Source organism: Triturus cristatus, chromosome 1_2, assembly GCF_964204655.1.
Source record: "Triturus cristatus chromosome 1_2, aTriCri1.1, whole genome shotgun sequence".
NCBI lineage: Eukaryota > Metazoa > Chordata > Amphibia > Caudata > Salamandridae > Triturus > Triturus cristatus.
The window spans coordinates 765,928,337-765,945,425 of NC_140580.1; the positions used below are offsets into that span (position 1 = coordinate 765,928,337).

The window sequence follows — 17,089 nt, forward strand, 5'->3', positions numbered from 1 at the left end:
GCAGCTAGTTTTTACATCAGTTCGTACTCTGGAGCTTTAACGAGGGGCAAACAATGACTATAACATAAAGCAACGTATTGGATATGGTGCTCCCCTTTTTTTGTGCACATGATGTGGGTTCTCATGTGCAAGATTGTTTGCACGAAAGAGGTAATTAATGCACTGATTTATGTTTGGCAAGTGGGGTTCCATGTGTTGGATTGCAAATGGGAATTGGTGCTTATGTAGAATGTCTTTGTGCCAGAGCTTAATTTGAGGGTGGGTGAAAGACGGTGCACATATTTGGGATAGGGGAAATGTGGCACAGGGGTGTTCAGAAGGCACTTTTGGTGGCTGGTTTAAAAACAAACCAAAGTTTAATGCAGAACACAGGTTTATTGCTACAGGCGTCAGATGGTTTCGGTTACGGGCAGGGGTGTCACTCTCTACTCTTTATAAGTTTTTGCTCAAAGCAGAGAAGGTGTTGGAGATTGGTTTCACTCGGAGAAATTATCCTCTTACTCTTCACAGTGCAGATGGCCTTCACGATGGTCATCTTCCAGGAGTGCATTAAGAAGGCCAGGACCAGGGCGGCTGCTCGATTTTCACCCTTGACACAGTAAACCAGCACTTTGCCTGCAAGAGATTTCAAGTAGAACGCTCAGATTTGTTGTCGTTAAACAAAGACCAATTGTGCTACCTGGAAACTAGAACTTCTAAAAGGTCTCTGGGGGAGTTGTTTACTTATCAGGTTTCCAGTGGAGAAAGCAGAGGGGCTGGAGAGGTGAGAAGGATGAAATAGGAAAAAGAAGAATAAAAGGGCATTATAGAAGAGACAAGAACAGAGGAGCGGAGAAGAGTATAAAGAAGAAACATGGAAAGAGCTGTGTTCAGGTTACAGTTGTCCAAAAGAAGACTCACCCAAGTCTCTCACATAAAATGGCTAAACACTTAAACCAATCAAAGTAGAGTGATACACAGAAGGTGTTAACCCCTTGCATGCCCGCCCCTTTCCCCGCCCAGTGCCGCGCTTTTTATTAGCGGGCGGAGTTCATGACGAGCTGGACTCGTCATGGGCACAGCGCCACCGCAGCCCATGACGAGTCCAGCTCGTCATGGGCACTGAAGGGGTTAAAGCACTGGAGACAAACCTCTTCACATGTCATGGGTTCCCACCTTTATCAATCTGAACCCTTCCAAATAACCATGATTCAATCTTATGATTGCCTTGGACCCATCCCATCTCCCAGTCAATTTAATGTAGTCAAATAATTGCCAGAGCTATGTGACTTTTCGAATTTCAGAGGGGTTGTTCTCCTTGTAATTAGATTGCTCTGTGATGAAGGTATTATTTTTCTTTGGATTCTATTGTCATACTGTGAACGGCTGCTATTGCCCCCCTTCCTGCAGTAATTGTGTCATTAGAACCCACTGAAGGATAAAAATCATTCGCTCTGTTTGTTTGCACCATGTAAAGTTAGCACAATGTATCTATGATGTTATTTAGATCACGTAAACACCTATTGATATGTTCTTGAAGAAGCATTTTCTTTCATTACGTACTGCATGACAAAAAGGGCCGAAAACCATACTGTAGCCATCTTGGTTTGTGATAAACCACGTGTCAGGTCACGTGTTTCCCTTTGCCTCCCATCTTCATGATTTAGCTCGTACCAGCCCAGAGACAGGTTAGTGGTATTTACGGCTGAGGCCCAAGGTCACATCTGCTGTAGGGAGTATCAAGCAAATTCCTTCAGGCCCTGGGACGAAAAGGGAGTAACCCTGCCGACCTCCTCTGTGTAGATAGCAACCTTTTGTGTGAGCCTGAAACTTAACACTGTATGAGCTCATCCAGGAGCCCATGGACTAACTGGTATTTTTCCACTTGTATGGCTTTGTATGCTGAACCTGTTATGTATATAAGTGTGGTTTTGTCAAGGAGCCAGCAGTCTTCCTCGGCGCACCTGATGGGTGAGGATCGATGAGGCTCCTCTATATAGAGTTTTGTTTTGGCCAATAAAGCTTTTGAACCTTCTCCGTTGCCGACTGACTTATTTGAATATTGCGGGTCACCGGTAAGTGTGGCCCTTGGGATATTTATTTGAGTACTTCAGTTGGCGACTCTGGTGGGACCCCGTGATAGGGTCTTTTTCCTCCCCCGTAGTCGGGTGGTAGGATTGGGGGCGTCCTGGTCGGACGGGTGGACAGGAGGGATTTTTATTTTGTTGACACTTCCACTCCGCACTCCCGATCAGGGTGTCCTCTGCTGCTAGTAGCCCTTCACCGGGGTCCTACGGGCTTAACCCAGGAGCTGACCGTGTTGGTCCCAAGAAGCTGGCAACGGAGAACGAACGTCCGTGACTGGGTGCACCCGGTGAGTAGTTTGTTTGTTTAAGCACGCGCTATTGAGCGGTGCATTTGGAACAGTTAACTGAATTTGATTTGAGGGTCGTGAGTACCCTAGGAGAATTACGGAGGTCTTGCAGGGTGGTCCGGTAGGGACTGACTGTAGAGACTCCGCGCATCTTTTGTGATTTAGAGACACTGATCAGATGCCTAGTTGTTACCTGTGTGTAACACACGGCCGGATTGTATTCAGAAAAGCCTGTGGCTGTAATTGGGTAGCCGTGAGACATACCTGAGGTGATGCTTGCACCACATCGGAACAGTCTCAGTGGTAAACCAAGGAGGTCATAGAATGGTCTGTAGTCCAGTCTGTGGTCGCACCTGTCTGACTGCCTCTTGCCAGTCTTCTGGAAGACTGTTCGTTGTGATTCTGTCGGTCCAGTATTTGAATAATTCTCCAATAACGGGAGTCGACGGGCTCGGTTCATTTGTTTGGATGCATCAATTTGGAATAAGTAGGTAAAGGTTGAACTGCAGACAATAATATATAGGAACAATCAATATGTGTTATATGTGATCACAAGAATTTGTTTGTACGTTATTGGTGTTTTGTCTGTTTTAACTAACAATGCCGTGCTTCAGTAGATTGAATTGCTTTGGTTGCTGTTGTCGAACTGGTGGATCTCGGCTGGCCGAGAGCCAACCTGCCCCACCGGAAGGCAGTCCCAACCATTTTATGTACGTAAAACATGGAATAACTCCTTTATTGTTTAATACTTTGTGGCATAAGTACACCAGAGGTAATGAAGAATTGCAATGGCCTCAAACGGGTTCCTTCGATGAAAAGAAAATTGCCTTTTTACAGGATCAGTTATTTTCTAGACGCAGTAGACAGTCTATGTTTGATGCGTTAACCATCTGGCAGACGGAATCTAAGCGGAAGCGAATGAGAGAAGAGAAACAAGCTAGAGTTAAAGCAGGGCAAACCGTTACTCAGAAGGCTGTCGCCTACGACAGAGCCCGAACGGAAGAAGGGATTGATTGTGTAAATCGTGAGTTCAGGCTACAGGTTGATAAAAGTTATGTGACTCGACCTGACGCCGAAGATGAAATTGGGGATATATTGGACTTGCGTCCACCACCCACATATGTCCCGCAACGACTATACCCGGCGGTACCAGATGCCACGGTATCAGCTATTACAGATTCAGTAGCCCCTGCGCAAGTTTCAGCTGTGACGGTGGTAGCTCCTGCTGCGTCGGCACCTCCAGCCCCTACCCTCCTTGCGCCTCAAACCAATTTGTCTCGGTTGTCCTCGTCTGTTACAGAGATTATGACTCTATTGCCCAATTTATTGTGATCTGCGACAGCTGAGAGTCTTCAGCTGTCACCCGGGTCAGCCAATTCCCCCCATGTGATGACCTCTTCCTCGGCAAGCGCAACTCCTTTACCAGCTGTTTCCACTCCGGTACATCCGCCCGGTTCTCTTGAAGGCAGGAAACTATTTACCCGGTCAGCCTTAAACTTTGAGGAAAGGGAGGTTATTGCGCTACAAGCATCACAATGGATGCGGCAGCCTATTTACACTTTGTCCGACATATGGAGCACTATGAGAGACTACGAGCCCGTGATGCAACAGCATGCGTTGGACCATATGGCGGCATGCCTGATATCATTATGGGAGCAAGTCCATACAGGGGAGAAGGCTCCGGTAATATTGTATACTATTCACGACCATGCGCATAAATTTCAATTGACCCCGGAGGAGGTGTTCAAAAATGTTGGAACATTGGTTAGCTATAGAACCCGACTTCAATCTGCTGGCCCCGCGGGTTCCGCGCATTTTCGGATGTGTGAGGTCCACCCTATTTTTCATCCAGAAATTACTGAAATAATAGATGCTACGGGGACGGTTACTCGCCCGCGAGCAGATGCTCGGTTTCAAGAGCAGTGGGTGTACACCCCATGGAAACGCAGTGAAGTGCTGTCGTTGAAAGCCCACTTGCCTGACCCTAGGAAAAATCCTACAGCATATTATAAGGAACTTACTGAAGCCGCCTCATCGGCGGTAATGACATTGGCCGATATAGAGTTATTCTTTGCTTTGTTAGTGCCAGTGGATATATGGCGCCAGGTACATGATCAAGACCATGTGACCGAATTTGGGGGAACCTGGGATCAATTGAAGGATTGGGATAAGGATCGAAAACCAGGAGATAAGCCCAGGGCTGAAATATTAACGCTACCTGAAAAAATAATTACATACATGCATTCGCTAATCCCGCCCCGGAAAGTGGATTGGGATAAACTGACGGCATGCCGACAGAAGAAAGATAAGAGTGTGTCGGATTTTTTCACTAGATTTGAAGGGGTTTTTATTGACTTCAGTGGCCAGGACCTATCCAAGGAGGGTGGTATACGCTTGTTTGTCAATAGGTTTGTAACTAATTTATTGCCCGAAATATCGGCCCGACTACAGGCCGCAGAAAGTACTTGGACGACGTCTACTCCCTCGATTATATTAAGCATGGCTCAATATTACGAGCACCGAGAGAACGAGAGCAAGGATAAGACGGAAAAGAAAGCAAAGGACCTAAAAACGCGGGTCCTGTTACAGCAGGTTGAGAGAGGCCGTGGAAGGGGTAGGGGAGGGCCGACCTCCGCTCCACGAGGGGCGGGCCAAGTACCGGGTGGAGGACGAACTGCTTTAGGAATAAACCAATGCGCATTTTGTAAACAGGAAGGGCATTGGCGTGCCAAGTGCCCACTGTTATATGCGCAGAACAGCAATACACGAGGCCAAGGGAGAGGATGCGGTGGTGGTGGTCGAGGTGGACATACGCGACAGGAGGAGTCTGGACAAGGTGGGAATAGTCAGAACTATTTTGATCATGGTCAGGGAAAGCAGAACTTCAATGAAGAATGTGGCAACGATGCATCGGCAGGTTACCCTCGTGCATAGGACAGCCAAAGGCAGAGTGGGGGACGTGTGTCAATTCCTACAGATCAGAACGGACCTTATGTTAATGCACATCTAATGGGCACATCGGGTAAGTTTCTAGTTGACACAGGAGCTATGAACAGTTCTGTTTCGCATGCCCTTGTCCCTGGGGCTGCTCTGTCTGGCCAGGATAATGTGTCTGTAGGTTTCTCTGGAACTCCGGTGGTGAGCCCCATTTCCCGACCTCTTTCTTTCACTCTGGGCCCTATTTCTATTGATTCGCCATTCCTGCTAACATCGCAATGTGGGGAGAATTTATTAGGCATAGACTTACTGAAAAGGTTACATGCCCGTATATATTGTTCCCCAGACGGTGTCTATCTGACTGTCCAACCCCCTTCGGTGCAGTACTTCTCTAAGACGGACACCTTGCCTACTGAATTTGCAAAGATTCCGAAAACCCTTTGGGCTACTGGAGACACTGATGTGGGTTTATTGAGGATACCCCCAATTTCAATTACTTTGAAGAAGAATGCCCGGTTACCGAAAATACCGCAATATAAAATTGCCCCTGCAGGTGAACGAGCCTTGTTGTCCATTATTCAGGATCTGATTCGATCTGGGGTGGTGGAAGAGACAATCTCCAATGTGTGTAATAGTCCCATTCTTCCGATTCTTAAAAGGGCCCCTGTAGATTGCAATCCCGATTATGTAGATACATATCGTTTTGTGATTGATTTGCGAGAAATTAACAAGATCGTGGTACCTCAGTATCCCGTGGTGCCTGATATAACCACCATACTGACTATGATTCCTCCTACGGCTCAATATTTCTCCGTGATTGATCTGAAAAATGCTTTCTTCAGCATCCCCATTCATCCTGATAGCCGATATCTTTTCGGATTCTCATTAGCTGGTCGCAGTTTCCGCTTTTGTCGCGCTCCCCAGGGCTATACAGAAAGCCCTAGTATTTATAGTCAAGCACTCAAAGCCCTATTGGATACTCTAACTTTGCCTGATGGTAACGTATTGTTACAATACGTGGATATCTGTTGGTGGCTTCGGATACTGAACAGGGTTGCCGGGATGCTACAGTTCTATTGTTGCAGCATTTGGTCAATCATGGTAATAAGGTATCCCTGTCTAAATTTCAATATTGTCGACCGGAGGTGACTTATTTAGGTCATCTCCTGTCGAAGGAGGGTAGACGTCTAACCCCTGATCGTATAACAGCTATAGCTAACATGTCTGTTCCTTGCACGCAACGTGATGTCCGCGCTTTTCTTGGTATAACCTCTTACTGTCACCAGTGGATTCCTACCTTTTCCCTTCTGACTAAACCTCTAGTATACTTGACAACTAAAGATGTGCATGAACCTCTACCCTGGACTGTTGAATGTCAAGATGCTTTTGTCTCTTTGAAGTCTGCTCTTTGTTTCGCTCCTGTGCTTGGCACTCCTGACTACCGGAAGCCTTTTACACTCTACGTGCATGAGGTGGACAGTTGTTCGCTTTCTGTGTTAACACAGGGTTTTGGTGGTAAGCAAAAACCCTGTGCATATTTTTCGGCGGTATTGGATAATGTCGCCAGAGCACTTCCCAGTTGTCTAAAGGCCTCAGCGGCTGTTGCAGTGGCAATTCGACAATCAGAAGGGTTCGTCCTGAATACTGATCTCACGGTAATGGTACCTCACGCTGTGGATGTATTACTAAAGCGGATCAAGACACAACACTTAACTAGTGCGCGTCTTACAGGGTATGAATTGACCCTGTTTGCACCCCACATCACTATCAAGAGATGTGCCACTTTGAACCCTGCCACGTTACTAGCCCTCCCTTCGGAAGAACAAGATCAGGACATACACAACTGTATATTTCGGACAGAGGAAGAAACGAAGGGACGGATAGACCTGACAGACACTCCCTTATCTGACCCGCAAGGGGAGTTGTATGTCGATGGCTCATGTTTTAGGTTACCGAATGGCACTACCACATCTGCCTATGCGATCACCACTCTCCAAACTGTAGTTAAAATGGCTAAAGCGTCTTATCAATCTTCCCAGGCTGCCGAATTAGTAGCCTTGCTTCGAGCTTGTGAGTTAAGTGAAGGGTTGAGAGTGAATGTCTACACCGATAGCCAATACGCTTTCGGTGTCGCGCATAACTTTGGAAGGTTATGGGCAGAGAGGGGTTTCCTTACTTCACATGGCCAGAAGATAAGGAACGGCCCGTTGGTCTTGAGACTGCTGACTGCCCTGACTTTACCAAAGGAAATTGCTGTTGTTAAATGTAGCGCCCATAAAACTGTAATCGATGCTGTAGGCAAAGGAAATTCATTTGCTGACAGAATCGCTAAAGAAACTGCCCAGTCAAACACCACCTCTATGTTTGTAACCAGTTCATCGAGAGGTATGGTAGAGACAGAAATATTCAATAGCACTATGGATAGTATTAGAGAAATACAACAAGAAGCGACCCCCGAAGAATTGGTGCATTGTCAAGAGCAGATAGGGAAACTAGACGAAAATGGATGTTGGATCGACCTGTCGGACAAATGCAGGTGGTTACTGCCAAATGTATTTGTGAATGTAACAGTATCCATGGCACACGGCCCTGCGCATATAGGTGTTAAAGGTCTTTGTGCAGTGTTAGATTCTGTATGGTATAACACCAATATTAATAAAACTGCAACACATTTGGTTCAGAACTATATGATCTGTTTACAGCATAATCCAGGAGGTAGTGTCCCTGTACTGAAAGGGAATTTTGCGCCCCCCACCTTACCCTTTGAGGTGTTACAAATGGACTTCATTCAATTAGAGCGGGTAAATAATCTCAAGTATGTTCTAGTAGTGGTTTGCGCATTCAGTAAATGGGTGGAAGCATACCCCACCAAGGAGAATACCGCTCTAGCCACAGCCAAGACTTTAGTAAAAGAGTTTTTTCCTCGGTATGGTTTGCCACGTGTAATTTGGAGTGACAATGGAAAACACTTTAATGCCAACCTTGTCGAACATATTTGTAATGGTTTATCCATTAGACAGAAATTTCACGCTGCCCGCCACCCCCAATCAGCGGGGTTGGTAGAAAAATATAATGGGATTTTGAAGTTGAAATTGGCTAAGCTACAAGACACCACAGGGTTGAAATGGCCTGACCTCTTACCCTTAGCCTTGTTGTCTGTGAGAACCACTCCTCACTCTCGCTCTGGGATATCACCATATGAGGTGATATTTGGTAGACCCGCTAATATCTGGGGCGTACCAAGACCGAAATCCTTTAGGGACATCAAGTACCCAATGTTGACAGATTATCTTTATGCATTAACTAAAGATCTTCGTTCCATTCATCAACAGATATCAGCGGTATTGCAGCCCCTGCCAGAGGGTCCTGGACATCATCTTGAACCTGGACAGTGGGTTTTGATCCGGAACTATCAGCGAAAATCGAGTTTGGAACCAAGATGGACCAAACCACATCAGATACTCCTTGCCACGAGAACGGCTGTTAAGGTTGAAGGGAAACGTCACTGGATTCACGTGTCACATTTAAAAAGAGTCCCTCTCCCATTGCCGGGTGACCTGTTGGATCAGAGTGAAGGGTTGGTGCAAGACGGTGAGCAGCTCATTGCAGATTCATCTCTCTCTGAAGCCCGAGAAAAAGTGAACGGGCGAGAGGGAGATACTGTGAATTCACAAACGACTCCAGTGGCTGGCCCAATTATCAGCTCTGCTCCCAGTAATGCTGCATCCAATCCGAAAGTTCGCACCTCCAGTACTTCATTTGATCCTACTGTGCCTATTCCTTTCCCTGATCCCCGAACACCTGGTCATGTTCGCTATAACCTGCGGCCCCGACAAAGAGCAAAGATACCAGGCTCAGTCTAAAGAAAGAGAAAAAAGACTTGAGTAAATCCTGGTATAATCAAAGGAACACTGGACTGAACTAGTTGAGAGCTCGGAACTTTCAGTAAAACTCTGTTCAGAAAGAAAATAGAGACATTGATCGATTAGAGGGGCCCAGGTGGAGTTCTTTTCAGTGAGAGCTGTGTCAAGTGCAGCCCAACGTGAGAAGTTTTTGCTATTTTTCTGTTTTGGTATTTTTGTTTTATGAACAATAGGAGTCTCCCTGTGTGGCTCTGAATGGACACAGGAAAGAAGCACCCTCTGGCAGGTTGGGCTGCAAGTAGGCTCATTCCCATTAGATTATATTTGGACTTTTAGCAAGAATGTATCCCTTTGCTCGTTTTGTTCCCGAAGAGGAGCGACCTATAGCCCCACGTCCTCTGCACCCATATATGCCTATGTTTTCTACTTGGAGTATGCGTATTAAGATAGTTTTCATAGCTATAATAACTATATCACTAGTAATATGTTTAGGTGTATTCATTTATTTAGAATGTCGTCACCCTGTGCACACCCTGGTACCCTCCACTCCTGTCCCTGAAGAACATCAATTCCATACTTTCGCCTCGCACAAGGAAAGGCATCGTCAGACATATGTAAAGAATGCCTTTATTGAAATGCTGCACCAGACCCATAGTTGGACGAATGCTACAGAGTGCTGGGTCTGTGGCCTTCTCCCCTCTGTTATGCACAAGCATGACCTGTTTATTTTGATGCCCTTGTCATATTTAGGAAGTTGTGAAGCATGGTTTAAATTGCTGTCGATGATATATACGCACTATACTGTTGATGAACACCGATTTTCTGAAAAAGACTACGAAATGATTCTAGCATATATAGAGGTGCATCAGGGATTTACTCCGAATGAAGATGGTACTGATGGTACACTAGACCCAACTGCTTGAATGAATGAGTATACTGAGTATGCAAATGACACTTGGTTAAGGGATGAAGTATTGGATTTTATGTCCTTCAATTTCACTGAAAATTTCAAATACTTTCAGGAACACAATGTATCAGATGATAAGGTTATTCCGGTCCCAGTATTGAATGCGTCATCTACCTTTTGTATACATGGCACTGGTCACTTAGCAGTTGGATTTAGTAAATGCAACTATACATACAGATTACGAACATTCAGCAGCCCCCCATTGCTTACTCCTCCGAATGTGTATTTTGTGTGTGGGGAAAATGCCTACACATGGCTCCCCAGAGGATGGTCAGGTAGATGTTATTTGTCTTTCCTATACCCACCGGTCTATATAGCCCCTTCTGACTATCATAAGACCCATTCACTGAACCGGCGGAGTTTAGGAAAACGAGCTACTACGGGGGATGCCACTGATCAGACCGATACTCCTGCACAACACTTTGTGGACATAATGAAAGGAGTCCTGCCCATATGGGGACCCATTTTGACCAGTAAAGAAATCAGAAGGTTATCTAGAGTGGTGGAGGGAGTAGTGAATATCACTGCCGCAATATTAACTAACATAACTGTCGAGCTTCAGGCGACCAGGCTTGTAACGCTTCAGAATCGTATGGTTTTAGACGTTATCTTAGCTGATCGTGGAGGAGCATGCAGAGTGATTGGCAGTTCTTGCTGTGTATATATACCTGACTCCGCCCCCACTGTGCATTTAGCCATCCAAAAACTGCACCGTTTAGCATCTGAGATTCATACGGACACCGGCACCTGGTCTCTTGCCAGCTAGTTCTGGGGCCTCTTTGCCACTTGGGGATGGAAATTACTCATGATCCTTTTAGGTATAGCAGGTTTCCTTTTTACCTGTTGTGTCTGCATACAATGTGGACCCGCCTGCTGTTCTTATTGCACTAATCGACTCCTTCTTGCCCTTCCGGAATCTAAACCACGCTCAGCTACGATAGGCACTCAGTTAGTACAGAAGGAGATATACGACATGATGCAGATAGATGAAGGCATTTTTGAAGATTAAGTTGGAACATTAGCTACATTATGCTAAAAGGGCCGATCTGAAGGATAAAAATCATTCGCTCTGTTTGTTTGCACCATGTAAAGTTAGCACAATGTATCTATGATGTTATTTAGATCACGTAAACACCTATTGATATGTTCTAGAAGAAGCATTTTCTTTCATTACGTACTGCACGACAAAAAGGGCCGAAAACCATACTGTAGCCATCTTGGTTTGTGATAAACCACGTGTCAGGTCACGTGTTTCCCTTTGCCTACCATCTTCATGATTTAGCTCGTACCAGCCCAGAGACAGGTCAGTGGTATTTACGGCTGAGGCCCAAGGTCACATCTGCTGTAGGGAGTATCAAGCAAATTCCTTCAGGCACTGGGACGAAAAGGGAGTAACCCTGCCGACCTCCTCTGTATAGATAGCAACCTTTTGTGTGAGCCTGAAACTTAACACTGTATGAGCTCATCCAGGAGCCCATGGACTAACTGGTATTTTTCCACTTGTATGGCTTTGTATGCTGAACCTGTTATGTATATAAGTGTGGTTTTGTCAAGGAGCCAGCAGTCTTCCTCGGCGCACCTGATGGGTGAGGATCGATGAGGCTCCTCTATATAGAGTTTTGTTTTGGCCAATAAAGCTTCTGAACCTTCTCCGTTGCCGACTGACTTATTTGAATATTGCGGGTCACCGGTAAGTGTGGCCCTTGGTATATTTATTTGAGTAATTCACCCACCCCCCTGCATGGGTTGTATCTGTATTTGAATCTCCTTGTCAAGTCAGTAGAGATTGCACAATACGATGATTGTTGTCATTAGATTCCCTTCCAGTGAAGTGGTATTTGTAGTATTTAATCTGCTTGTTGCCTAGTGGCTGCCTCTCATTTAATCACTGGCTATTCACTGTAACATAGGATCCCCTTGTCACGCCGCATTTGTTTATCATTATTGCCCATTAACCCTCAGTGATCAACTTTGGCATGAAGTCACATTACAAGGCAGAATTGGATATTTGGATCACCTTGAATCTTCTTGTCACCTGGTTATTGTCTGTATAATCAGGATGTTATTGGAAATGTTGCTTTCTAGTGTGCTTTCCTTTGACTTTCTGCTTTTTCTCCTTTCAAGTTTCCTGCTGATCTGGATGCTAGCTGTAGGACTTTAAGCGCATTTGACACTGCAGTGAAGTGTCAAAGCGATGTGCTCAACATAGTCATACTGGGGTTTGGTGTATATATGATTGGCTAATTCAAGTTAGCCGTAAGTCCTTTGTCAAGGGGTAAGACATATACCCAGGGTATGTTTCTCGATTGCTCCTCGGTGGGTCTGTGGCACCGGTTGTGCCATCCATGTAGGTAGCCCATCGATTGTACAACAGGTGTGCCCCTGGTGTGGCCTGTGGGCACGGGTTACTGTTACTCGAATTGGCATTTAAAAAGCTGTGTGACAAGGTTCTTCATGTCTCTTGCTATATTGGAGTTCTTCCTGGTGAAAGGGTGTGATTTTGGGGAGAGAATGTGCATGTATGCGTTATCTGCAAGGGTCGTGAATGGCACTGGGTGGTGTGTTTGGCACGATGGGACCTGCTTCTCGCATTGGATTAGCATGAGGGGTGTAGGGAAAGGTTATTAAGCATTATTTCCTATGGGCAGATTTGTAGCTGTACAGTGTTTGGGATCGATGAGTTCCTAATGGAGAATCCTCTTCGGTAGTGCAAGAGGGTTCGACATTGAAGTGATGGAAATGTCACTTATGAGAATGTGGGCATTTCAATGCTCATGGCTCTGCGTGCCTGTTGGCCTGTCTCCTAATTCACACCTGGGTGCTAGGGGATCTCTACATTCCTGATTGAAGGCCATAAACTATGGGCTCAAGGGAAACTGCAGGCCTTTGATTCTGAAGGGCCTTTCTGGGACAGTTACGTGGGGGGGGGGAGTTGGCACCTGCATTCCAAAGGGCAGGGTTTTGGCCTCACTAAAGATAGTGATCAAACCTCCCAGGGAAGGATGGCACATAGGACAAAATTTAGAGACGGCCTGTGCATTTCAAAGGTGGTCTTTTGAACTGTTCATTTTTTCAAATAGCAATGTGGATATAACTACTGGGGCTCTGGCCTTCGAAAGTAGAGACGCTTTTGGATTTGGAACCATACTACGCTGGTTCAATGCTGGGACACTGACAAAAGGAATCATTAGGACAGAAGTGACTTCAATTAGACTATCTGTAGACTTGTGGAGGCCTGGAGGTTGTCGTGGTCCAGGAAGGGGACTATCACGTGGTGGATTTGGCCTGGACATTGCTGGCCTGCAGCTAAGTGCCAACTGTCATTGCCTGGGTCCTAAAGTACTCTCCAAGGGCTGATGGCTAGCCTCCCTTTCCACAAGCTCCCAGGGAAACCAACGATCTCACTGTCTCCACGACATAATTAGGACTGCACTGATTGTGTAAAGATCAGCAGTCACATGAGGTGCCGGGTCATGAGGAGTTTGAGGCATGTGAAGGAAGCTTGCAGAGTCAGAGGGACCTATGCTTGCAACCAGGGGATCTGTGCTAGCTTGTGCTCCAGAACATGTGGTGTCCAAGGACTGTTGGGGGAGCCTGAGCGGGGTGCTAAGACTGTATTCGGCCTCCAGATCGGGAGGACAAGAGTGCCTGACATCGCGGCCTCTGTTCGAGGTCGTTGGCTTCCTCTCCCTGGACCCACGCCACAAGGTGCTTTGTTGTGGAAAACACCGTGACGAGGCCTGAGGGGTTTCATATGCCTTGTGGGCAACTACAGCTGACAGTCGGAGGCTACGGCAGGTCACACCTCCGCTTGAAGGGAGAACATTTCTCCAGACTTGGAAGCGTGCCAGCTTTCTGGGTCACAACCTTTAGTCTACAAGGTGATCGCGATCCTGAACTCGTGCAGGTGCCGCCAGGCGCCTCGAGGTCTAATCCAGAATGACGAAACTAAGGGGGGATTAGGATGGTGGGCGGATTTCCGCCGCCAGCCCCGCGGTGGCGATCCGCACGCCATCCCAACCCGATTCACCCCCCGCCATATTATAATGGGGGGGTATTGCGGCGGACGCAAAGTGCTTCCGCCGCTTTTCCGCCGGTCGGCGATCGTTCTGATTGCTGTCTGGGCGGAATTGGGCCTTAATATGGTGGAGGCACCAACAGGCACTTCCATCCATATTAGTATGTGTGTTTTAAAAGGCCTTTCCATGACGGCGAAAGGCTGGCAGGGAATTGCTTTGGGGGCCTGTTGCGGGCCCCAAGGGGTGTGTGGGCTGCAATTGGCTACATTTCCATGCACAAGGTGGCAGGCAAGGTTACAGCAGCATCCGCCACAATGTCAAAAATGCAGAATGCGACCGCCAGGGTGGCGCTCGCATCCTAATTAGTGGTGCGGGACCGTCGTACGTCTGGCGGCTGATCCCAGCACTGCTAGGGTGGCAGGCGGAACCCCCTAAGTAACTGTTTCTTTCCATGTTGGGTGGTTTCGACGGTCTAGTCAATGGGGTGCCAGTCGGGGCTATGTGTGTCATTGGCTGGTGGAGTTGAAGGACTGAGGGGCTGTGTCACAAGGCGTAGTCAAAGACCTACGACTGTTTGACCTTACTGCCAATGGAGAAGTCCGACAACCGCATATAACTTTAAGGTGTATTTACGATGGGTATTTTGTTCTGGTTTCAATGGAGAATTTTGATGATTGCCTATAACTGTAGTGTATATATACAATGTTTATCTCGTTTTGATTTCAGTGTGTGTGTGTAATACAAAAGACAAGTGCTTTATACAAATAGTGTTGAGTCCTTTTTTGGTGTACGCAGTGGTGTAGAGTCAGAATATCAAGTTGGAAATGTTGATTTGCACTAATATCGACACAGAAATATCGACAGCACGAATATCGTGGTAAAAAATAATCGAGTTTAAGGTAAGAAATGTTGTTTTTTAAAATATCAAAGTCATTAATATCGTTTGCAAAAATATAGTTGTTAAAAATATCATTTTTTAAATTAGTGTTATGTATTTTAGTATGTATTTTAAATGTATGTGCTCTATGTTTTTGTCTAAGTTTTGCTTTTGCTTTTTAATGTGTTATTTTTGTATTAGTTATTAATTTTTATTTTAAATTAATTTTGCGTTTTAGTTCCGTAGCAGGTTGTGGGTTTAAAGGTGAATAGGGTGGGAAGTAATTTAATTATAATAACTTAAATATAAATTTTTATTTATTAGTATTTATATAATTTAGATGTTAGAGTGTTAATTGTGGGAATTAATTTATTATTAATTAATTAATAATTTGCTGTTAATTTGTATTATTAATTAATTGGTAAATATGTCAATTGTGTCATTTGTTTAGGAGTGGGTTGTGGGTTTATAGGGGAATAGGGTGGGCAGCAATTTAATTATAATTAAATTATTATTATTATTTTTTAATTAATATTCATTTATTTTATATTTTATACTGTTAATTATGGGAATTATTGTATTATCAATTATTAATTGGTTGTTAAGTATTATTAATTGATTGTTAATTATGTTAATTGTGTCATTTGTTTTAGGAGTGGCTTGTGGGTTGATAGGGGAGTAGAGTGAGAGTAATTTAATTTTAATATCTTTATTAATATTTTTATATAATATTTATTTAATTTAGTTTATGGTGTTAATTGTGGAAATTAATGTATTCATAATTATTCATAATGTGTTACTTGTTATTAATTAATTATTTGTTAATTCATTATGTTAATTGCGTCATGTATTTAGAAATGTGTGATGGGGTTTATAGGGGAATAGGGTGGGAGGTAATTTATTTTTAAATAATTATTTATTTGTTAATTAATGCTAATTAATTAATTAAAATGTAGTTGTGGGGTTTATAGTGGTAAATGGTGGGAAGTACATTTTTGTAAATTAAGTAATGATTTGTGGTAATCGATATTCATTATTGGTATATTATATTATAATATTATTAAATATATATAATAATACATTCTTTTAATTTAGTTTGTGGATTTTGGTTATATAGGTGTAACATTTGGTTAGTATATTATTTTTTATCTGTTTTAATGTGTTTTTAATTAATAATATTTGTATAATTCATAATTAATTGTGTTAATTTTGGAGGTACACTTTTTTTAAATTTAGATGTGTGTTGTTAAATTATGTGATGTTATAAGGGTAGGTAAAAATATTATATTTATGTAATAAATAATGGGTTTTTTTATAATTCTTTTTATTAAATTTATGCAATGTATTCAACATGGGTACAGTTCCACCAGATCACTGACAGAGAACACAGCGAGAGAAAATCATACAAAATTACGAGGATGAGGAGTGGAAGTTACAGTGAAGGGGGACTATCACATTCAGGATCATCTGGTGGGGCACATACGTAGCCACGATATGCGTTCCAGGGAGACCTCATTCGGGGACAGCCCCTAGCCGCATAAACTGTCTTTTCTCTCAGCATACAGCAGTCGAGGTCAGATTCCCAATCTATGACCCTTGGGGCTTGTGCAGCCCCCCAGAGTTGAGCGATGTTTCTTTTAAAAATCATGCAGCCCAGTGTGACCCATTGTATAGCGTGTGAGTTTAGGTCAGTAGGTTCCCAGATATTAAGGAGGCATCTAGGGGCTTCCGGGTGTATAGTAAGCTCGAGTACCTGGCTCATAATGCTATGGATGTCTCGCCAGTAAGTCTGTATGGGGTCGCAGTGCCAGATTATATGAGTCAACGTGCCCGGCTGGGTGCATCCCCTTCTGCAATAACCATCGGCTGAACTACCCATGTGTACCAATTGGGGCCCCGTGATGTAAACTCGATGTAGGATTTTCAGCTGCACAAGGCGGAGACATGCCGATATGGCGACAGTTTTGGGGGAGGAAACCACGGTCTGCCAAGTCTCCTCGTCCAACTCTATACCGTCTTTTACCCATTTTTCTCGCAAAGGCACCAGTGGGTCGTCCATATTGTTGATGAGGT

The 17,089-nt window shown here is 44.6% G+C and overlaps 1 protein-coding gene across 1 annotated transcript in view; it reads right to left on the bottom strand.

Moving 5' to 3' along the window:
* Positions 1-355: 355 nt before the first annotated feature.
* The window catches only part of LOC146867987 (uncharacterized), a 143,790-nt gene continuing 127,056 nt past the window's right edge, over positions 356-17,089 (bottom strand). The window contains exon 4 of the mRNA XM_085608743.1: positions 356-615. Coding sequence (XP_085464869.1) covers positions 419-615 — 197 coding nt within the window. The 3' untranslated portion in view covers positions 356-418. The remainder of the gene's footprint in view (positions 616-17,089) is intronic.